This window comes from Sycon ciliatum, chromosome 11 (genome assembly GCF_964019385.1).
Source record: "Sycon ciliatum chromosome 11, ocSycCili1.1, whole genome shotgun sequence".
Lineage (NCBI taxonomy): Eukaryota > Metazoa > Porifera > Calcarea > Leucosolenida > Sycettidae > Sycon > Sycon ciliatum.
This window is the reverse complement of record NC_088653.1, coordinates 23,586,158-23,610,157: the sequence shown is the minus strand read 5'-3', so window position 1 is coordinate 23,610,157 and position 24,000 is coordinate 23,586,158. Positions and strand designations below refer to the sequence as shown.

The following is a 24,000-nucleotide window of genomic DNA, read 5'->3' as shown; positions in this document are numbered from 1 at the left end:
ACACCCACTGGTATATCCGATGCAGTGTTTGAAGTTGATCTGCTGTGTATTCGGGTTGTCTGGCTACACTATGTTGTCATGTACAGTCAGACCCTCGCATAACTGCACACATCCGTTTTTGCGAATATATCCGGATAGGCGAGGGAACCTAAGGCCGTGATCGTTTGGTCGGATCCAGCATCCAGATCCACTGGATCTGCAATGATCGATTGGTCGAATCCGGATCCAGATCCTTCGGATTTGGATCCGAGCAACCCTGCCCCGGGAGCAGGGTTGACTGGATCCATCGGATCCAAATGTGACCTTTGTGCGTATATGGTGGGTAAAAATCATTTTTATACTCATTGTCGTACGTCTAGTGGACTTTTGTTGACTTTTCGTACGATGCGGGCGATCAGTACGACTTGTGCCTTTTTTGGGTGACCTGTCAGCGCCATTTTTACTTCGTCAACATGGCAACAGCCAAGGTCCGCAAAAAAGTGTTCGGTTGATTCTGAAGGATCCGACGGATCTGAGATTTGGATCTGGATCTGGGTCCGACCAAACGATCATAGCCTAATAGTCGAACACACGCATCGTATGTATGCATGCATCTGCCGTAAATCGGTTACCAGCGATTTTCTTCCGGATGGCGAGTGATCCGAATAAAAGAGGACCGGATAAGCGATCCGGACTGTATTCTGCTTCTCTCCGCTGGCTGTTACCTGTAGTTTTTCTCGAGCAGGGTTTCTGCGCAGTCTTTTCCCTTTACCACTTTTCACTTCACTTTCATCTCATCCACCCTTCCAGGAAACTCCCCCGATATGTATCCATTTATTTTAGGAGATTCCTTCAAATATAATCTGAATGAATGAATGCATGTTGTACAGTCGTATCGCTCTTATTCAGGCGGTCCGGAACCGCTCACTGCCCGTGTCTGAAGTGTCCGAAACTCTAAGTCGCATATGCTTCAATGCGGAAGGAGCAGTGTTTTAGCATAATTATACCACTATTTCCACACACTTTGCCGAAGAGTAGTAATATTTCCACTAAATTCGCCCACAGGGTGCCTGTTAGATCGATGTGCCCGTAGGTTCGACGTCCGAACAAGAGAGATATGAATGTAATCTGATGGGCTGTTTATCGTCACCAGATCATGAACATCTTGGCCATTTCTGGACCAATACATTCTTCCTGCATGCGAAGTCTGCCAGCCCCTGGAAATAGGGTTGATTGTAGAAGTATGGTGGTGAATTAGCTTGGCCATATTGTGCCTGTTGGCCATATTATGTGCTTGTAGACAACGAACAACAGCAAACTGCAAATTTTGTTTGGGTTAGTACCGCTTAGGAGCTGCATCTGCCTTGATCCAAGAGGGTGGTGGCGTTCCTGCGGATGCGGAAAACTGGGCCTTTGGCCGAGTCTCACGCGAACCGTGAATTATTTTTAGTACTACTGTAGTAGCTAAAGTAGAATAAAGTTATAAGGTTAGAAATATTTTTTGTCTGGGCCTCTTTCTCTCTCTCACTCTTTCATGGCCTCTCTCTCTCTCTCTTTCTCCCTCTCTCTCTCCCCTCTCCTTCTCTCTCCCCTCTCTCTCTCTCCCTCTCTCTCCCTCTCTTTCTCTCTCTCCTCTCTCTCTCTCTCTCTCTCTCTCTCTCTCTCTCTCTCTCTCTCTTTGTTTCGACACCAGCTCTATTTTTGACCTACTACTCTGCGGGAATTCTGGGAAGAAGAAAGGCGCTAGCGCTGTCGTATGCTCTATCAGCAATCTTCTTCGGACTGTTGATCATCTGCCCTCTCTCCTCGTACGTTATCGCGTCTCTCTTCTATAAATGTGTGTGTGTGTGTGTGTGTGTGTGTGTGTGTGTGTGTGTGTGTGTGTGTGTGTGTGTGTGTGTGTGTGTGTGTGTGTGTGTGTGTGTGTGTGTGTGTGTGTGTGTGTGTGTGCTTTGCCGGTAACATTGTTGCTTCATTTTGATTATGTTGAACTTCTTTTAAGCCGAACATCACTAGCTATGTTATTGCAATGACTATTGCGCTGACAACTCCTCTGGCAATTGCGCTAACAATTGCAATGACAAGTGCAGTGACAATTGCACTAACAATTGCAATGACAAGTGCAATGACAATAGCAATGACAAGTGCAATGATCATAAATTATTGTGATGATGCGATAGGTAGGATAGACATAGGTGCTGGTTTTGTTACAGCAAACACAAGAAAGCACAAGAAAGCCCACATCTTAAGAAAGCCCACATCTTCTGATCATGATGCAGGTGTGTAGTGATTAGTGAAGGTAGCGCAAGGCCATAGTGGTGGTGTAGCCCTGCCAGCTTGTCTGACCCTGTGGAGTCATTATTGTTCTGCTTCGCAGCGCTGGATACAAAAAGGTATTGGAGGAAAGTCGCTAGCAATAGGCTGTCGAAGTGCCTACGTCACCATGGTCACGCTGACTGAAAACTCCTACTTACACGTAGTTGCAAGGCCAAGTGGAGACAAACAAAAGTCGCCACACCTGCGCTTGTAGTGTTTCCAACGGTCACGGCATCACTTTGACTGGGGCGCGCGCCGGTGCAATATTGCGACTTCAAATTTTGTTTTACTTTTAAGAGGTTTCTCCTTCGCTCTCAAGTCATTGTGCAGTGTTGTCCTCCTGAGTGTTCACCAGCACCCGAGAGATAGGAGTTTTCGCTTGCCGCTGGACAAGGACACGAGCCTAGAGTTGCTTGGTCTCAGGAAATCAGCGTACGCTGCGCTAGAAATAACAGAGACAACCATCATTGCTTCTTGGCAGGCGAGTACATGTAAAGCCAAACGACAGTACAGGCACAGCAGTGACCAAGCAAAAATCACCTACGGCTTCTCCTTCTCTGTAAAGCGAAAACTACAAACTCGCGACGACAGGTAGGAGTAGTTTATTTGAATAAAAATAGTCTCGCTCGCGTGCTCCTCAGTCAAAAATGATGCTGTAGCTGTGTTCACTGCATGCTGCTGCCACTGGAAACACGACAAGTGCAGGTGACGCGACTTATGTTTGTCAGCACTTGGCCAAGTGACCACTCGTTGTCAAGAAGCTGTGACGTCAGACTTCGACGGCCTATAGAGACAGACAGACAGTGTTTGTGTGTGTGTGTGTGTGTGCGCACGTCTGTGTGTATGTACATGGTATGTACGCGTTCATGCGTGCATCTGGGTGTGTGCCTGCTGCATGCATGTGTACGCATGTGTGTGTGTGTGTGTGTGTGTGTGTGTGTGTGTGTGTGTGTTTTCACGTGCATGTGTGTGCGTCCGTGTGTATATGTGTCACTGCATTCCATCCAGGGCATGGATGACAGCATTCCTGGCGGGTGCTAGAATGTCTGTGACAACAGCCTTTAGTTTGATGATCATTTACACACCAGAGGTAACTCCTGTTGTCCGTTTGTTTCAACTGACGTACTGACATGCAGTGCACAAGCATGCGTCCATCTCTATCGTTGTGTCTGTCTATTGGTGTGTCTTCACTGGCCCATTCTGTGTGTGTGTGTGTGTGTGTGTGTGTGTGTGTGTGTGTGTGTGTGTGTGTGTGTGTGCACGTGTGTGTGCGTGTGTATTTTTTCAACCTTGTTTCTGCATTTTGATCAGCCCGTTGTATGTTTGCACAAATCATTTCTCTTGCCCTTATCCAAGTTCACCCTGGTTGAACAACACTCTGTGCCTGTTGCACAACCACACACACGCACACACTCACGCACGCACACTCACGCACGCACGCAGGCATTCACGCACGCAGGCACTCACGCACGCACACACACGCACGCACACTCACGCACACACACACACACGCATGTACTATTAAAACACATGTCTGTGTAACTTATGTTCTGAAAGTGAAAAATGCACGTACGTACTTCGAAGTATGTGTGTGTGTGTGTGTGTGTGTGTGTGTGTGTGTGTGTGTGTGTGTGTGTGTGTGTGTGTGTGTGTGTGCGTCTGCGGGCATCCGTCTGTTACGACATTGCTTCGCCACTGTGCTTATCTGCTGCTACAGGTGTATCCGACGTCAGTGCGAGGCATGGCTGTGGGTGCGTCACGGGCTCTCTACCGGCTAGGTAGTGCTGGTGTGCCCTTCCTCTCACAGGTCAGCATCTCACCTTCTCATAAATTTATCTCTTATTGGCAATGGTGCCATCGTGAGAATAAAGAATTTAAAAAAAAAACCCTAACACACATAATCCAATAGGGAACTGCTTCTCTGTACCTAAAATTTCTGTTCACCTAACCTGGCCTTTTGCCGTCATACCGAGAATATTGAGCACCGAAAATTCCTGAAATTAGAGTATGCGGTCACAAATCGATCGTTCAAAGTGTGCTGTGCACCCTTACATTGCATTGTTTTGTGACAAGGCATGGAAAGATGGGTGAATGTTTGTTTCCCCTACCCCCCCCCCCCCCCCCCCGCACACACACACACACGCAGCACACACACACACGCACACACACACACACACACACACACACACACACACTACATTTTTTCCTGGCTAGAACTCTCATATCTTGAGTGCGAATTTGTTCTGGTGTGCTTTGTTTGGAAAGGTTCTGCTGAGGAAGTCCGTAGTTGGCAGCAAAGCTGTACACACCGCAGTGACTCTGACGGCTGCTTTCATCTGCTTGCTCTTGCCCATCGAGACCAGGAATCGACAGCTAGGGGTAAGTCGTGGAACGTGTCACCTGCTTGCAGCTCTGCAGCTCTGCTGCCTGCTGCATGCCATGCAACCAGGGGAGGTAGTGTCTGCTTCTGTGTAGCGCCAGACCAGGGAAACGTTGCCTGCTGCACCCAATCAGGACACTGTATGTCTGATTCTGTGTAGCGCCAGACCAGGGAAACGTTGCCTGCTGCACCCAATCAGGACACTGTGTTTCTGTGTATAAAGGTACACACTGTACTGCCCTGGTCCCGTACTGTACAGCGCCAGACCAGGCAAATAGCAAATACTTACCTATGCATTGGTGCAGGCCGCTGCTAAATTTGCCCTGAATCTGATTTCGAAGAGTACATGAACTTCATGCATTTCGATTAGGGGTGAAACGAGTGCCAAAATTGGGGACTCGAGTACTCTTTGAAAAAACGAGCGAGTATTCGAGCGACTACGAGTATGTTACTGACAACATAATACAATGCACTGCACACACTCTCGCACCACCGAACGTAGTACACCCGATACACATGTAGTCTTGCATGCAGCCTAGTGCAGGAAATAGACTGAACTACTGTATTTTGCCCGTAAGTAGGGACAAGCAATAATTTCGCGCTTCCATTGACTATCAGTACCAGTCAGAGTAACAGAAATGCTTGATGTACATGCATACAATACACTGTACATAGGATACTTCGAGTATTTTGCGAAACGAGTACTCGCTCGTTTCAAATTTTCGAGCAAGTGCTCGAGTATTCGATCCTCGTTTCACCCCTAATTCCGATGCATTGTATTTTTAAATCGCACCCATATCTTGGCTTAAAAATGGTGTGGAACTGTGATGAAGAGATACTTCTTGACGGAACTGTAACTCGTAAGATCACCAATCAACTTTCAAATTGACTCAGTTGATTGCAGGTTCTGCCCGCGGTGGTAGAGATAATTGCCAAGCTCGGTATCCTGTCCCGGTGGCAAAGTTATCAGTAGAAATTCTGCTGGATTTCTGCACATCGCTTTAGTATGCCGTGATTCGCAAAGTAAATCCGCATGTTGCTGCAAATTGTGCCGAGATCTTGCGCAATTTATGCCTGAAATTTCTTAAAATATTTTCTTGCATGATTTCCCCCTGGGTACTGTTATTGGTGATTTTTTAAACCCTTTTCTCTCTCCTCAAATTTGTGTTTACGTCTTTTGTTCACGTGTGTGCATGTGTGTGCGCGCAACCGCGCATTTGTGTTTTCTGGCTCAGGAATGAACCCTGGCATGACGCAGCAGCCTCTAGAAGCCTGGAGAAAACAGGCTGACATCTGGGACTTGACAACCACAATCCCTTTCATCGGATACGCCTCCCACATTTACTGACAAAAATTGTTCGCTTTTTACTGACCTTCTTTTATACAGAAAAAGAGTATCTTTTCGTTCTTACTATTTGTGGACCTGAGAAATGTAGACGATAGACGACCCAGCGGCCAACAACTTATCCAGGCTGCCTTCTATTCGAATTTGTACTTATTCTGAGGATGCAGATTAGGAGAGCCGAGAGGCACCCTTTCTCACTTTCCAGGTGTCCTTCATAACAGGTTCCACGGAATTTTTTCAGCTGGTAGATTTACGCAAGTCATTTGACGACCCAGCGGCCAACAACTTATCCAGGCTGCCTTCAATTCAATTCCTATTCTGAGGATCTGTGCAGATCGAGAGGCACCCTTCCTCACTTTCCAGGTGTCCTTCACAACAGGTTCCACTGTATTTTTTTCAGCTGGTAGATTTACGCAAGTCATTTGCTTTCCAAATTCTGGGGGATTTGTGTGAAAAGACCCAGATTTGATTACAGTATCTCCAAATTCTGTTGCAAATTCCCTACCCCTTTACCTAGATTTACATAGTGAGATTTTTTATCAAATGAAATTTTTTCCATTCATCAGAATATTTATCTTGCACATAGTAGTACTTGTACAATTTTAAGTTTGTAACACTTGATCAGTTCATGCCAGCTGAGCAGGATCATCATTATCATGAACTGGAAATCGAAGCTCTAAAATCCTAAAAAATACGCGTGCAAAACGAGTTATAATCCTACAAGGTTAAGGAGCTAGAAATAGAATTCAGGAAATTTTGGTCACAAAGTCCTAAAATTACGATAAAAATTGCTTAAAATCTGTGCGTGCTAGGGGAGAGCTAGGTGAGGGGGCTGTGAAACAAGTTTTAAAAACCCATTGATAAAAATGGGGGTTGTTGGGGGGGGGGGGGGGAACTAGGCAAGATAATATCCAAGCGGTAGAAAGTCGTGGGAGAAACTCTTCATCGTCCGTCCACCCTGGTTTCCGGTCCGGTTATGTTGTGGCCAGTTGACGTAGTAGAGTTGGGTCTTATCTAGTGAGGTCCATGGGAATAACAGGAACTATGACCGGGATTCGATTAGAGAAAAGAGAGGAGAGAGACACGCACACACACACACACACACACAGACGGAAATGGCATGACGCAGGCAGACGCAGGCAGACACAGGCCTGTCGCACACTTCTCCGGGATGCTCACCTACAGCAGTGGCTCCATAGCAAGCGGTGGAGACACAGCAGACATCACTGTGTCCTCTCCTCGCTACAAGCTTGTCCAGAGTTCGGAATGGCAATGCAAACACCAGCCTGCACTGGCACGCAACGAGCGATGGGCAGTTGACAACACGGGTCAGACCCAAGAGGGGCCCCCCGAGGACACCGCGGAAATTCCTGTGTCAACCGGGTAGGCTCATCGCACACAAATATACTCGTGTACGTACACACACCCGGACGATAGTGCTGGGGATGTCTCTGTGCATTTTGGGCAACACTTGCTGCCAGTCCCTGCCAGCTGCCAACAAAACAAACAGGCAGGGAGTGATCCGTCAGCGGAGAACGTTGCCGGAATACTCGCGCCAGAGCTTGTCAAACTCGCCGATGTAGGGCTGCCGCATCTGCCCCAGGTCGCTGATGAAAATGTTCTCGCGGTTATGCAGTACGGCATGTCGTGTCCAATTGAACGAGCCTGTTACGATGATGTTGCGATCCAAAACGGCAAACTTGTGGTGCATCAGACTGTTCTCCTCACGGCCTAGCCGAACCTGCGCAGAGAGAGAGAGAGAGAGAGAGAGAGAGAGAGAGAGAGAGAGAGAGAGAGGGAGGGAGAGAGAGAGAGATCCGTCTGTTAGCGGGTGCACACGTGTGCAAAGCTGTACTCAAATCAGAGTCAGATGGCCCCGAAAGTGCCATGTATGGCCACAATGGCGACGGAGAAGACGCGTTAGAGCGGGTTTTGAGAGTCGACCCAAACTATGGCAGCAACAGAGGGGAGCTATAATCTCTTTTAAGGCTGTTCCTAGCATTTAAAAATGCTAGGAACAGCTTCCCAAGGCACACATAGGTTTTCAAAGCGCACCTTTGCATCTGAGTGCACGAGAAGCAGTCGAATAGTCAAGGAGTTATTGATTGTGGAATCAGCTGTTCGTTACATCACTATCCTGAGGACGTAACACGTCTCGACCCAGTGGTTGATTGAACTATTAATCTGTCTTATTGCAAAGTTCAACTCGGATGGTGAGCCAATGTAATCATGGATAAAAAGGAGAAGCAAAAAATGGTAGGAGTTATATGACTATTGCACCTACCTAACTTGAGCCTTCCAAGTTGGAAGGTTAGTGGTTTGCGCCTTGTAGAAGTGTTAAGAGCTAGGTGTCAAGTCGTTTAACGGTCTCAGTACTCCTTGTTAGTTTTGTGCCTTCTTGTCACACCCGCCGACTCTATTAAGTATTATGATCTGGTTACGTTGGTGGACAGTTAGTCATAACTCGTGCCATTTTGTCCTTCTCTCTTATTGCAATTTGACGCATGTAGAAGCGGCGCGCACACACACACACACACACACACACACACACACACACACACACACACACATGCTCATACATGCCCATAGCGGAAGCAATGATAGCGAACAGCTATGTTAAACATAGCAACTTGTGCTGGGATTACACATCCAACAGCTTGCAAGGCTGATGAATTGACCGCCACAACACATACACACACAAACATACACACAAACACACACACACACACACACACACATGATCATGCAACACAATGGACCTGGCAGAACACCAGAAGCACTGGACACAGAGCATGCATGACTTACAGGAATACCAGCACGAGCCATTCGCTGGACATCGCTGCCTTGCGAGTGCAATTGCTCGCCATCTGAGATGATGCGTACGGCTACATTTTTCCTGTGCTGCTAAAGAAGGTGTCGGCTATCTCGTTGCAAGTGATTGTAAATACACACACGTCTATTGACCTACGGAGACACAGAGAGAGAGAGATAGAGAGAGAGAGAGAGAGAGAGAGAGAGAGAGAGAGAGAGAGAGAGAGAGAGAGATAGAGAGAGAGAGAGAGAGAGAGAGAGAGAGAGAGAGAGAGAGAGAGAGAGAGAGAGAGAGAGAGAGAGAGAGAGAGAGAGAGAGACACACACACACACACAGAGAGAGAGAGAGAGAAGAGAGAGAGAGAGAGAGAGAGAGAGAGAGAGAGAGAGAGAGAGAGAGAGAGAGAGAGAGAGAGAGAGAGAGAGAGAGAGAAAGAGAGAGAGGGAGAGGGAGAGGGAGAGGGAGAGGGAGAGGGAGAGAGAGAGGGAGAGAGAGAGAGAGAGAGAGAGAGAGAGAGAGAGAGAGAGAGAGAGAGAGAGAGAGAGAGAGAGAGAGAGAGAGAGAGAGAGAGAGAGAGAGAGAGGATATAAACAATCTACTCCTGGCATAATGAACAACATTGTGCAGGAGAATTCGTTCTTATACCAGAAATGCACTCACAAAATACAAAAAGAGCAACACATTGGTGCTTGGCATGTGGCCTGTGACTGGATGAGAGCACCTGGCTTACATGCACCTCATGCAAGATATACGGTTTGAATTTGCTGCTCAATGAAATCCAGTCACTTCAATCACGCGCCGCGCGTTGCGCAGCCATAGGCCTACCAGCACTGGACTGCGGAATGATGCAAGGCGTTAGCGCGACTGGATTTCATAGAGCAGCACTGTAGTTTGTAATAAAACGAAACCAGTTTGTAACAAAGGGTCAAACCTGTATGGGTTCCAACAGGGACATGGACGACGGTTTACTATAATTGTCGGCAAATTTGGGAATAATGATGGTTTTGTGTAGAGCAGGTAGAATGGACTGCCTACTGAGGTGGCTAGTGGTGATGTCTGCATGCTCACCGTTTGGCGCTGGACAAACGCGCAAGGAACTGCTTCAAGGACGTGTTCTCATGGAATAGGAGGCAACTATTACCACGTCGACAAGAGCGTCCATACCTGCAAGCAACACACACACACGCAGAAGAGTGAGTGAGAGGGAGAGAGAGAGAGAGAGAGAGAGAGAGAGAGAGAGAGAGAGAGAGAGAGAGAAGAGAGAGAGAGAGAGAGAGAGAGAGAGAGAGAGAGAGACAGAGAGAGAGAGAGAGAGAGAGAGAGAGAGAGAGAGAGAGAGAGAGAGAGAGAGAGAGAGAGAGAGAGAGAGAGAGAGACAGAGAAGACAGAGAGAGACAGAGAGAGACAGAGAGAGACAGAGACAGAGAGAGAGAGAGAGACAGAGAGAGAGAGAGAGAGAGAGAGAGACAGAGACAGAGACAGAGACAGAGACAGAGAGAGAGAGAGAGAGAGAGAGAGAGAGAGAGAGAGAGAGAGAGAGAGAGAGAGAGAGAGAGAGAGAGAGAGAGAGAGAGAGAGAGAGAGAGAGAGACAGAGAGAGAGACAGAGAGAGAGACAGAGAGAGAGACAGAGAGAGAGACAGAGAGAGAGAGAGAGAGAGAGAGAGAGAGAGAGAGAGAGAGAGAGAGAGAGAGAGAGAGAGAGAGAGAGAGAGAGAGAGAGAGAGAGCCAGAGAGAGAGAGAGAGAGAGAGAGAGAGAAAGAGCCAGACAGAGAGAGAGAGAGAGCCAGAAAGAGAGAGACAGAGACAGAGGGATGGACACAGAGAGAGACAGAGACAGAAAGAGAGTATAAACTAAAACGAAACGTCCTGGACCGGGCAGTGAGCTGACAGCTAACTGACAAGCCAACCAGCAAGCAGCATTGGCAGACAAGCAACGTGCTCATGAAGCAACTGCTTGTTTCATGTTTCTCTCGTGCAATTCCAACCTCTACTACAAGCCTAAGACTGAAGGCAACTGATAGGGTTGCAGATCGGTAAGCCAACTACTACGTAGGTGGTGTGACAAGTGCTAAGTTCTGAACAAGGGCACAGCCGGTGTCCCATATCACATATATTCTGGATGAGAGGGCACCTGCACATCATGTCATAACACCGCTACTGAAGGAATCTGCCCTGTCAGTCATAGCAAGAGTACATAATCCCCCAGAGTGTGCAACTCCCACATACCCTGCTGTCCCGACAGAATTTCAAGTTGACGTCATTATTTATGACGCAATGCTCCTTGCACCAGTGATCTACAACATGTTTACGGGTGTCAACGCATCACACGTTTTACTTTGCAATAATTTATACAGGATCGATCGGCTTCGGTCAACCACAGGTTCCGGATTCGTCTGATAATCCGTGTACAGTGCGCATTGCATCATCAAAATGACGTCAACTTGAAATTCTGTCGGGACAGCACCCATAGTGGAGTTGCACACTCTGGGGGGTTATGTACTCTTGGTCATAGGGGTGAAAACCCAACCCAGAGCCAAGTGATATCCGACTTTGCTGTCAGTGACAGGGGTGAAAACCCCACACATGCACACACACACACACACACACACACACACACACACACACACACACACAGCACCTTATCGCACAGCACAGAGCCAAGTAAAAAACAGGGACAGGAGCGAAAGACCACACAGACCCGTGTGAAGTCTGACTTTGTCAGCGATAGGGGAGAAGGGCTAGCCCAAATCCCTTTGCACCTACAGGGCAGTCTTATCTTGGTCACCAACTACAGGCACCACCTTGTCCACTGCACCAGATACTGCTACAACTCGCAAGTAGAAAAGTGGCCACTAGGATCCCAGCAGCTATCACCGAAAGACTGCAGTTGGCGCGGAATGCAGTGCGCATTCTGGACGCGCTATTTCAGGTGCTCAAACAGTCATCGCCGGCTACACCACACACAGCGATTGTTTGGTATTGGTCACCCAGAAGGGAGGGCATCATCAGGCCGAATTCGAGGTGCAGTGGAAAGATGACAACGCTACAAGGGAGCTGCAAAGTTCAGGGAAAAAAAGAGAGTTATGAATACCATAACGGACTATCCGGCATTATCGATAATTTTCACAGAACGAAAAAAGTTTAGTTACAACCCTCCCCCACCCACCCACCCACCCACCCACCCACCCACCTTCCTGAACGAAAGATATACTGTAAGACATGACATATTATAACGAGTCGCAAATTTAACGATTGTCCAAAATTCATAGGTTAACGAGAAGATATGTTGACAATCTTGCAGTATTCTGCCATATACACACACAGCATATATGAAGCAGTACGGCCTCAATGGATCTATTATAACGAAGAAATGTGATCCGTTAAAACGTTAGATTTGCTTCCTCGTTATATATACATGTCTTACAGTATTGACCTTGCGGCTAGAATGGATCGATGTTTCAGCTATCAATATTTTTCAAAACGAAACTCTCCTCGACCCACCCACGCAAGCCAAATTTAAACCGCGACCGATTTACCTTGCCAGAGGACTGTAAATCAATCATATTTTCGTAAAGAAAAGGAACAAGGAACTACAAGTTATGCTATAATGTCCACTAACACCACCAGTCACTTGGCAATCAGCTCATGCGATAACATTGCACGACACCAACGGACGGTACCGACGTTCTACAACTAACTGGCTTTACAGCTCTAGCACGTTCCTTTTCTTTGCTATGAATTCATCCTTGGCTCTCCATGCGAGTCATATTTTCGTAAGCGAATGATATTCGTAAACTCAGACTGCTGTAGGCCATGTAAATCTGACGAGGAAGTAAATCTAACGTTTTAACGAGTGACATTTCTTCGTTCAAACAAGTTCTGTTGAGGCTGTAATGCCCTCTGTATGTGTTATGTGCGGATATGCCTGAAGACTGCAAGATCGTTAACGTATCTTCTCGTTAACCTATGAACTTGGTACAGTCGATAAATTCGCGACTCGTTATAATAACATGTCTTACAGTAGTTGATAAATATGGTGGTAAAGACACACCTGGCAATATGGCGGTAAACACACGCCTGCCCACACACGCTCTCTAGGCTGCAGCCTGCTATGCCGGATACCGCCAGCCATGCATCGACCAGGCGCCAGGCGCAAACTGATGGTGGTGGTGGTGAGAAGGAGAGCTCTGTGCCAGAACTTTGCAGCCTAGAGAGCGTGTGTGGGCAGGCGTGCGTTTACCGCCATATTGCCAGGTGTGTCTTTACCACCATATTTATCAACCATAAGTACAGCTGCAGTGGTGTCTTCAATTTCATTGTCTTACAGTAAGCGAATAATATTCGTAAACTGAGAGACTTTGCAGTCATCTAACTTATGTACATGTGAGTTCCATCGATCGCGGCCACGTATACAGTGTTGTACAGGGAGTGTGGTAAAGTTTAGTAAGCGTGTTCTTCATTTCATAAGTGGCGGGAGCCTTACGAAATTTACGAAATTAAAAACGGCCACGAAATAGAATTGATTTACAGCAGCACTGGAACAGACAAGCCAGTGACACTGAGCACTGCGTAACGCAGACAGCAAAGACAGTACTACCCTATGAGAGTACACTCAGCTAGTGCTGGAGCAGGAGTGAAATACAGAACTCTATTGATTACATGGTCATTGGCCGTCCACGGCCACACACGACCGCAGCGAATGCTCAGTGTAGCAAGCGCGCACACGCGGGTTTCCAGTGCATCGATATGCAGGCGTGATGCACTGGTGTAATGTATTCTTGTCTCTAGATCTGACATTGGCTTTTCTTTCCGTGCTTAGTTCTACCAAGAGTAGATAAACAAGAGTGTGCAACTCGCGGATGGGTAGGCCCACGGCGGAATTTTTTGTTGATGTAATCTTTTCGACGACGCACGCGCTGCGAGTCTTTCGGAAAGTTTTCCCTCGTGCTCTTGGCCGGCTTTACAATACAAGGCCGGGGCCCAGCACGTGCTTTCACACTGCTCTGCGGTAAAATGCGCGTTCTTCTGAAAAAAGGTGACGTCAACAAAAAATTCCGCCGTGGGCGGGGGTACTGCAGACTAGTCTATGCAGGAAAGATCCGGAGTTGCACACTCTTGTTTATCTACTTTTGGTTCTACGCTATGCATCATTTTCGCTGCCTGCTTTACAAATGGCCTGGCTTTTCAGAGCGTAAATTTTTGAAACATTTCTTATGTTGAAAATCGGTGGAAATAATATTTCGAACTCACCGACATGGCATCGCTTTGTCAGGAAACATCAGAACTTGTTGAATTGTTCCTCTGCTCGACGAGTAGGCATTGCCATCCGCTTCGTCTGAGCCGCGCCCTCCAAAGCAGTTCCCCATTGTCCAGGTTAGAACCACTCGTTTTGTAAACTAACAGCGCTCGGCACCAGCTATCAGTGACGGCACAGTGAAATTTCGACCACACGCCATGTAGACTCTACCAGGTAGCTACTAGTATACTTGCGGATGGGTGACTGAGAGCCAGAGCTAGTTGGTTCTACGATCACGATCTCAAAGCTGAAAGGCTGAACACAAAAAATAGTTTTCATCTCTAGCATGCATGCATGCAGTGGCCTGTCATCGCCATTGCCATTGCCACAGCACAGACTCAGTCTACTCACAGCTACCCTCGCTCAAGCGTGACAGGACAGTTGGTGTGTCATGTTGCAGTGTACAACGAAGTCAGACTCGTGAGTTTGGCTAACGAGACTTGACAAAGCCTCACTCAAAGGCAGTAGATCTACGCGTACAGAGCTAGAGTAGAGATCAGCAGCTACATGTATACAGTCCATAGACGGGCAGTGTTTTTGAAATATTTCAAATTTGGCGGGAACTTTTTGAGAATACAGTCATGTGGTTTTCGGAATACTGCTCAGATCCGCTCCACAATTACCATGATTACTCTCACACTACCACTGCACTTTTCGAAAAGTGTGGTCCGTCCGAAACGTGCAAAACCGTGATAAAAAATCAGGATCCATCGATGGCATGCATAATTATATGCGCATCAGACTTTGACCTTTTTCTAGACTCGTAGATCTGTTATGCATCTGTAGTCGTAGACCCTACTGAGTACTGTACTCGACTCGACTGCACACTACGAACGACGTTACGTACACGTAGAAGTGTGCCAGAAGTTCCCAGAACGCAGGATTTTGTGTCTTTTTTACAAAATTTTCCCGGGGAGGTCCCCCGGACCCCCCTCCAACACGGCCTTCGGCCGCAACGACCTTCGGCCGTACCACTTCCCAAACCCCTCCTACGCCCCTGTAGATGCTGGCATAACGGTTTTTGCCTTGAATAGGTACGCGTTTTGAAATGGACTGTACAGTGCATGTACAGTAGTGTGTAGTCAGCAACTGTAGAAGTATTATCAAGAGTATGTGGGCAAAACAAACACAAGTACAAGCGCAACCTCAACCTCAACCAGAAGAAAATGAGCTACAAAATTGGCTGTGAATAGGTGTTGGCGGATAATGCTCGGTAATAGGGAGGTTTCGCTCTACGGAATTACGTATGAAAATAACGTATGAACTGCACGGAATTTTCATACGTAAAAATCAGAGCTGTTGGGTTTCGCTCTACGTGATTTCTCCACGACTGCTAACCATGCGTTGTTGCTTTGGAGACGCGTTGGCTGCATGCGCCCACCGTATGCACCATAAACCGAAACCGCGTTTTCTATGATATTATGCACGTGGTGTACGGTGTGTGTTGTGTGTACCTTGTGTTTCGCGCGGCTTGAATGTTGCCATGGACAAATGCGGAAAATGCGAAAAAATATTTCAAAAAGTCCTACGGAGGACCCAACGTAGGAAAGAGCTTTCCTACGGAAATCCGTAGAGAGATTTACGTATGAAAGTTGCCCTCGCTCCCCGGCGCGTCGGACATACGGATTTTCATACGTAATTACGTAGAGCGAAACCTCCCTATTATGGGATATAATGCTCTCAGTAATGCTCCACAAAAGGCCATATAATGCTCCAAATAATGCTGATAATGCTCCGCCGGATGGAATATAAACACCTGAACCTTGCGGTATTGGGCTAAGGAAAACGCTATAATAATATTATTGCACCCATGCTATGCAGCATAGAACGCACAATCTGGATCCGCCGCAGAGACTCGGCTGAACTAACGGCCTTAGTAAGACCGGTGCCAGCTAGAGCCTTCCCATGTCGTTTCTGATACGCCAGGAAGGACTCCTTGACCAGCTTCTGCCTCTGAGTTTCCCTCTCCAAACGGGACTTTCCTTGTTTGTGTCTCGCGGCAGCAATATGGGACATGATTATACTCTTCTTCCCTGACAATGTTGTATGGCATGCCCGGCACACTAACTTGCCACAGTTGCATTTGAGCGGCTCATCTGGGAACTCCCGCACCCGTGTTTCGGTACTGATGGCCACTTCAGTGCTCTGTCCATGAGCTACTCGCGTCCTTTTCGAAACATTTTCAGAGTTGGTGATAGCTGTTTTCTGAAAAGACCGCTTCCTCGCTATCGCGGCAGGATCTGCAGTTTCCAACTCGACGACGTCACTATCATCAGAGGACTCCGCCAAAAGCTCATCTGGAGAAAGCCCAGCTTCCTCCCAATCGCGGCGAGTCAGCCATCAGCGTTGGCTGCTAGTTAGCTGGTCTTACACACTGGTCAATGTCCAGTGAAAGTCCAGCGTTACTCAGTCTTCGACAAAGACATGGACTCTTGCTTCTATTCGATGAAGAATGTTTTTTGTAACAATGTGGATGGTAACCGGGTAAGGTCTGGAATGTGTGCGTGTGCGCACCTCCACCGTTCCATGCTGGCTCACATTTGTTTCGTTGGTTCGGCGTTGTTACCATGGTTACCTGGATCTTCAAAGAGTGTCATGTAGATATACATGTAGCTGCTGGCCGAAGATAGACTTCCGGGACAGGAAGTTTCTGCGAGAGTTTCCACACTGTGCTGGATAGGGTCCAGCGGATAATCCTCCGAAAATGTTCGTATGATGCTAACCATAATGCTCCAAAAACTGCCTTATAATGCTGATTATAATGCTTCAGCAAGGGATATAGTGCTCTTGGTTTGGGACAAAAATGGAAGAAAGTCTGCACATTGTCAAACTTCCAGGAAACTATGCCGCGATGATATCGTCGATCTGCATCTGAAGTTGCCACCTTATCTCTGACGAGCTCCATTACTAGCCAGTGCAGGCTAAATTTTATTTTTCAAGGAAACCCTTCGAAAATGGTACCAATCGATTCAGCATGGCATTTTCATTCCTCCTGCAAAGTTTCAGCTGATTTGGAGTCATTACAAGGACGCTATGGCGATTTGAAGATCGAAAAACTTCAGTTTTGTTTGTCAAGAAGAAAGGCCATGATCGCACACAAATGATACAACCCGTGTGGCACAATGATTTTTGAACGAAGTTGATCCGCGGACCCCGTGCTTCGCGCATGCACGCATGCATACTGCACAGTACAGAGGCTTTTTTTGAACGCAGATATGCAGTTTCTTCGTCTTCTTCGAAATGTCTTCCAAATGCGTGGTGCTGGTGTTGTTCTCTTCGTCAAGGCAGAATGCAGCTGCATGTGATGCTCCTGTGTGTTCATGCATGTTCTCTTTTCGCGTCTCGACATTGTAGCGTCCAGGCTCAGCTCGACTGGAGAAGATTGAGGAGACTATGCTTTGATCCACATGGAAAATCGATGAAATTTGGTAATTATCGTCGGGCGCTAAAAAGCGCTGGGGAGCATGGGGCTGAAACTTCGTAGCAGTCATCCCTACCATGACAGGCATCGACTGGTATATGTTCCATTCTGTTCCCAACCACTACGGGTCGTCTGCGAAGCTTTCTTCTTCGCCGATTCTCGGACAGATCGAACGTCTTCGCACTGTATCTCTCGTCTCCCTCAACGGATCAAAACACGGTTTTCGCCAGGACGAACACAAACCCCCAGATTTCGCGGCGGCAACATCTTCAAGTAGGGAAAAGCTAGCAGCTAACCAGGAATCCCCAAAAAACACGTGTAATACTCAGTGTGATTTGCGACAGCTGTCATTGTGCCGTCGCACCATGCATGTACCATGCACGGGAATGGAACACGGATGAGTCGTTTTATTACGACAGCCTGCACTGGCTACCATTACTTCTTAGCACTATAAGACATGATCGCTTCTCCATAGATTGCTCTCCATTCCAACTTTGATGCAGGGTTGTGGCAGAATAGTCGGTGTATCAAATCCCTCTCCTAATTATCCATGTAGTGAGAGATGAAACCATTATTGCAGGTAGTCATTCATTGTTGGGATGAAGTTAATCTTGGAAAATAGTATTCCTGCCTGCAGACAAGCTGTCACTGCATCCACTCTGTGAATAATGTCTTCATCTGAAACACCAGACGTGAGGCCAGCTCCTGAGATCCGATCTCAGATGGAGAACCCTCCCATTTGCGGTGGTCAGAAGTTATTTTGCCACTCTACATCCTTTGCTTGTGCTCTCATCTTCTCCTTGAGATGGTGTAGACATATGACTTGCCACAATATTCTTCCGTTCTGATAGCATTTGACTGTAGGCCTGGCATTACAACCGTCCACAACTAACGTACATGCTTCATCAGGAAAGTAAGACAGGCGCTACTGAGCAATCGACTTGGTACTGAGTCCATGAGAAATTCTACTTCTTTTTTGAAGTAGTTCTTTTCGAGCCTCCTGAGCTGGACTCGGCAAAGGCAGTTCTTTTGGAACGAGCTCTTTCTGTTTATAGCCCGGCGCTCCTTCATCCTGGTCCAAATTTAACAAGGCATCGGTGTCTACTTCAGTATCGCTAGAGATGCTATCGCCAGAGCCTCTGGCACAACTAGAAAACTCTTCTTCGTCTGTTTGATACTAGTTCACTTCGCGTATATGTCTCCATTATTCTAAAAGTAAAAGAAACCTCGTAAATAATTTCTCCGGATTTGTGTCAATTGAACTGCCTCAGCCTCGGTTGGGCATGCTTCACAAATGGCTAGTACATTTACCTGACCACATCGCTACAATCATAACGTTTTGATGTAGCAATAGTTATGTAGCGTTAGTGCTAAAGGTGTTACACAATCACAAAGTCATGCGCCCGTACAATGCATAGTGCTCAAATGCCCGGAATGGGCGGAGCGTAGTACGCAAGAGGTACACAAAAGATAGGGCTGTTTCGTTGTTACTCAGAGTTTCATGGCAAAAACCAATCATCAGACAACATCTCATGATCATGATTGTAGCCGAGTGTTGCCAAAAGCCTGGGATTTCCCGATATTATCCACTATGAAACTCGTTATGCCGCTCAAACCCAGCTGGCCACATACAGCTGCCCGCAATGTTCAAATAGGGCTTTCAAACGCAAGATAATAACGTGAAGCAACTTGGAAGAATGGGTATGAATGCGAAGTGTATGGGGGAATGCATGTAGGGCGATAGTGCGGGTTCGAATCCCAGGATATGCCTGAAAAAAATACATGTAGGAGAATTGAAACATTTATAACATCCTACGCTTTTTTGCCGTCAGATACGGATAGCGCCAGGCGTGACACAAACAAACACACAAACACCAAACGAGAGAGCTTGGAAGCTCAGGGCCCTGCGCTATGCTTTGTTGCCTAGCTCGTCGTACATGTTGTTAGAACTGATGGAAATGCTTTTTCCTTTTATTAGCTACATCATTGTATTGCAAAAACGTTTCAATGAGTTACTGAAGTAACGTCTGCTGCAAAGGTATGGGACCGGCGCTGGCTCTGCCGATCACGGGCGTTCTGGTGTCGACAGGATGTCGGTCCTGACGTTTCCTGGCCCCTGCGCTGACTCTGCCGATCATGGGCGTTCTTCTTCTTATCATACTGACGGCAACTAACATCCATTCTGATTGCATTTACTCGTCTCCCTACTTCGTATTTCTTTCCAGAAAATCTCCCCATACAGCAGGGAGTCGTTTACATAATATGACTCCCTGCTATACATCTACATGACTGTATATACGCTATAATTATTATGCTATCGGCCTACATGTCATTCCCGGGCTGGTCGACAGGCGGCCCAGCCAGCCTGCTAGTGCGATCTCGGCCTCGCACACAAATCCACACAAAATGTTACTGCACCGAATGCATTCCCCCGATACACTTCGCATATATACCGTAAAGTACCGCCAGAGCGCCCCACCTCGATTTTACAGCCAGAGAAAGGAAAATCGTATGGCAGAGTGCAACGAAGTGTGTACGATGTGAGAATCCTAGTGTACTAAGGTCACACTTGGCAGGTTTTTGTGTGGAGCTTGTGTCCTCTTGAAGGTACGGATTGACTGCAAAACGTGCAATATGTGTACAAGGTTCATGTCGTATGACCTACAGACAGCAGACCCCCTCCACAATACGACCACGAAAGGATGAGATGGTGGGGCGCTCTGGCGGTACTTTACGGTACATGTACTCATTCTCTTGATGGTACCGTACTCTTGATGGTGCGGGGCAGGTACGGGATAGCGCCAGGCATGTCGATGGCACAAACAAATAAAAGTGTTGTGGCCAGATGCCTTTGCTGGCACGGTACGGTACGGGACAGATACGGGATAGCGCCAGGCGTGATAAAAACCCACAAACAAACAAACAAACAAACAAACACCAAATTAAAGCTGTGTGGACCCTGGCTAGCGACAGGCGGCCCAGCCAGCCTGCTAGTGCGATCTCGGCCTCGCACACAAATCCACACAAAATGTTACTGCACTGAATCCATTCCCCCGATACACTTCGCATTATAGCAATAAAAACTGCTTAAGGCAGTTTTCTAAAAAAAGTTATTGTGTTCTAGTCCATGGACCCCGTCGAAAAAGTAAGAAATTAACGAAATGTGATAGCCGAAAATTAAAATTTCACACAAAACCTCACAATAATCACAACACTTGAAATGCTGCTTTCAACACTAAACTTGTACTGCACAACAATTGGCAACATGCATGTCATGCATGCATAGGAAAGAGGATCACGAGGGGAAAAGGTCTTCTGCATGTAGCTTTTCATTCTGTGTGTGATTATTGTGAGGTTTTGTGTGAAATTTTAATTTTCGGCTATCACATTTCGTTAATTTCTTACTTTTTCGACGGGGTCCATGGACTAGAACACAATAACTTTTTTTAGAAAACTGCCTTAAGCAGTTTTTATTGCTATAATTTCTTTTGTTTTTTTCTGTCACCAATGGAATGCCCTACAGTAGAGTCGCGCGCCCAAGAACGTTGTTTCCAAGGGGTTAGCCTGGGACGTTCTTATTTTTTCTGCAATCTGGCTGCGTTCTTATAGCACGTTCTTAGAAACAATCCGTACTGGATCATATGTATTCCACAAGCTGCCAGAAAACCAACACCGCCGTTCTTAGCTTTAGGCTGTGGTGTTCTTACTTCGAAGTAGAATTTCAGGCTGGACGTTCTTCAGCGCGCGACTCTACGGTACTAGTATATCAATATGTAAATGATGGCCTTCACATCATACCAATTATACCGTATCATACGCATTGATGTGCAAGCCTTTTCTTGCAGAAAATGGCACTAGCATGTTCTTCTGCGGGGAAACATGTGAGTAGTGATGGACCGTGGTGATACTTTTTTTATACGGAGGTCAATCTGTGCATGTTGCTGTAGCAGAATTTCATGACTCTGTCATAAAATTGTCTTGCCTTTCAGATATTTCAGATTTCCCCACCCTCGATCAGATTTATTTGAGAAATGTAACCAGGTGCGTGTCGCAGATGTTTTTGTTGATTCTGTGTTTATAATGGTTTATAATCATGGGTTATCGTGATAAGGTCATCCTGCATCATATTGCACTGAAATCGTAATCCTGTTGATGTCGATACAACTTTTGGAAGTAGTTCAATGACTTCAAACTGGAAGTCCACGATTTTCTAAAACAACACAGCAAAGGAGGAACAATAAACATGTATTAAAATGTAAACAAATACATTGCGCAGTCCGACAACTTGTTCCAACAACTACACTGGAGGATAAAAGGGGCAAGGCTATGGTTGGAGGTACTGAGAGATAAACAAGGCACTCCATAATAATAAAATCTTACACATCTTTTGGTGAGTATGAATGATATCCAGTCGAACCTCTTTAGGACGAACACCAAGGGACCAATGGTATTTATTCTGTGAGTTTGTCTTAACCTATTTTATAACCAGTGAATACAATTATTTCTCCAATAGACATACGAATAGATTTCTTCTACAGCGAAAGACTCTAAGCCACACCAACTCATTGACTCGTCTCGTATGAAACAAATGAGTCACTAGAGAGGTTTTGCAAAACGAAAATGCGTACAAACTTTCGTTCATTGTCATGAAGTGCAAAACTTCGCACGAACTTTCGCAACTTTGGACGCGAAACTTGCAGGGAACGCGAAATGAACTGTCGTAGGACATTTCGTGAGATCGGGTCATGGCGTACGTGCACTTGGCCCGCGCAAACTACGAAAATGTGCAGAACGCAAAGTTCGTGCAAAAATTCGTACACACTTTCGCAAGGACTGTCGGGAAACTTCGTCCGAATTTTCGTTTTGCAGAACCTCTCTACTGAACCTTTCTTTAGCAACATGACGGCAACTGAAACAGCAACAGAGAAAGTACGATACACGTACAGCACCTTCTTGCAGGTACTACAAACAGATTGCAGATTGTAATTCTTGCTTTGGCGGCACGAAACTTTATTTGGGGCAGTGCAATCTCGGCGGTACTCACAAATAATAAATCAAACAGCCCAGACTCGAGTAAACAAATCTAATCATACAAGTACGAGATCTTCACGAGACGAGACTGCACCCATTGGCTTGTTTCGTATGAAGCAAACAAGTAACATGTGTTAGTTTACTGAACCTCTCCACAATGGAGACTTTCCCTGATATGCGAATTTATTTTGCAAACTCGGTCAATGGGTCCTTGAACCTTTCCCTCCAGATTGGGAACTGCCAACGATAGTATGCCACTGACCAGTGCCTTATTTGTAACGTACCAATGTACAATGAGAATATGAATATTTCGACAACACATCTAACATAAGCCTTAGGCTGCAACCACACTAGGTACAAAATCACGTACAAACGGCATTACAGTAGAAATCGTCATGCCGACGCGTGCGAAATGCAAAATGCGCTTTGTAGGTTTTCAGCAACTGGCGCACCCCTGTAGAAAGCCACGTTTGTCGTTTTCGTCGTTTTCGCGCCCCATCTCCTGTGTACAACTTTGTTTTTGCACCTGGTTGTCGTACATAGCATCAGCATCAGCATTGTTTTTGAATTTCCCGGTCTTTTCCAGCGCATGGCACACGCTTTGGTACGACAACGTCACGTGCTGGTCGCGTGAAAACGTCATCTATGCAGACCGAAAAGTGTAGTGTGGTTGCTTACCGACTTGTACTGAGATATGCATGAAAATTAATTTTGTACTGTGATTTTTACGTAGTGTGGTTGCGGCCTAACCGTCAAGAAGGTGAACTCGCGTTCTTCGTACACTGTAGACAAGGGCAAAGAGATAAAAATGGATCTAAATCCGAATAAAATCAGCACACGTTTCCGTAAATGAAAGGGTGAGCATAAGCAAAATAATGAATCGAAGGAAACCGGTCAACTCAGAGATGACCTGTCATCGAGTATTCCGTAAAAGGAGGCCTCGGCAGCGGAAAAGCTAAATTTAGAAAAGAGATCCTGTCAGCTTTTCCATTATTTATTGCATTCCGCCCAAAATCAGCACACTTTTCGTAAATGAAAGAGTGAACACAAGCAAATGAATCAAAGGGAACTGGTCAACTCACCTGTCAGTAATATTCCGCGAAAGGAGGTCTCAGCAGCGCCGAAACGAAATAAGCCAGGCCAGGAGACGAAATATGCGAAACAGCTCATACAAGAAGCAGTTCCAAAGAAGGAAGTTCCTCGTGCATGCACATCCGAACACGGACTGCACTGCAACACAATGTCTGCCGTGCACGTGCACAAGCACGCGGCTACCACCCGTTGGTAGATCTAATATCGAGCACCTTACGTAGAGACTTACGTAGCCTAAGTGAAATACCGAGCACCTTACGTAGAAAGTTACGTAGCATAGCGGTGTCGTTTTTCTTGCCATGTGAACACAATAATAGAAAAGCTG

General features: G+C 46.5%; 1 protein-coding gene and 1 long non-coding RNA gene across 2 annotated transcripts; one reads left to right on the top strand and one right to left on the bottom strand.

Annotated features, from left to right (window-relative positions):
- The first annotated feature begins 1,649 nt into the window (after positions 1-1,649).
- Positions 1,650-6,728, top strand: LOC135827735 (putative transporter SVOPL). Its single transcript, XM_065340186.1, has 5 exons — positions 1,650-1,787; positions 3,304-3,385; positions 4,013-4,102; positions 4,561-4,674; positions 5,911-6,728. Exons 2-5 carry the CDS (start codon positions 3,311-3,313, stop codon positions 5,914-5,916), a joined length of 285 nt encoding a protein of 94 aa, XP_065196258.1. The 5' UTR covers positions 1,650-1,787; positions 3,304-3,310; the 3' UTR covers positions 5,917-6,728.
- A 2,113-nt stretch (positions 6,729-8,841) lies between these two features.
- On the bottom strand, positions 8,842-14,498 carry LOC135827736 (uncharacterized). Its single transcript, XR_010555537.1, has 3 exons — positions 14,086-14,498; positions 9,901-9,996; positions 8,842-8,984 (listed from the first exon to the last, which is right to left on the bottom strand). It is a non-coding gene; the product is annotated as an uncharacterized LOC135827736 (long non-coding RNA).
- Between the last annotated feature and the right edge of the window lie 9,502 nt (positions 14,499-24,000).

Bases quoted from the DNA above. Each gene is read 5' to 3' on its own strand.
- LOC135827735 (XM_065340186.1), top strand. From the start codon at position 3,311: ATGACAGCATTCCTGGCGGGTGCTAGAATGTCTGTGACAACAGCCTTT. The intron at 3,386-4,012 runs GTAACTCCTGTT...CTGCTGCTACAG, and splicing joins TGATCATTTACACACCAGAG to GTGTATCCGACGTCAGTGCG. The intron at 4,103-4,560 runs GTCAGCATCTCA...TTGTTTGGAAAG, and splicing joins GTGTGCCCTTCCTCTCACAG to GTTCTGCTGAGGAAGTCCGT.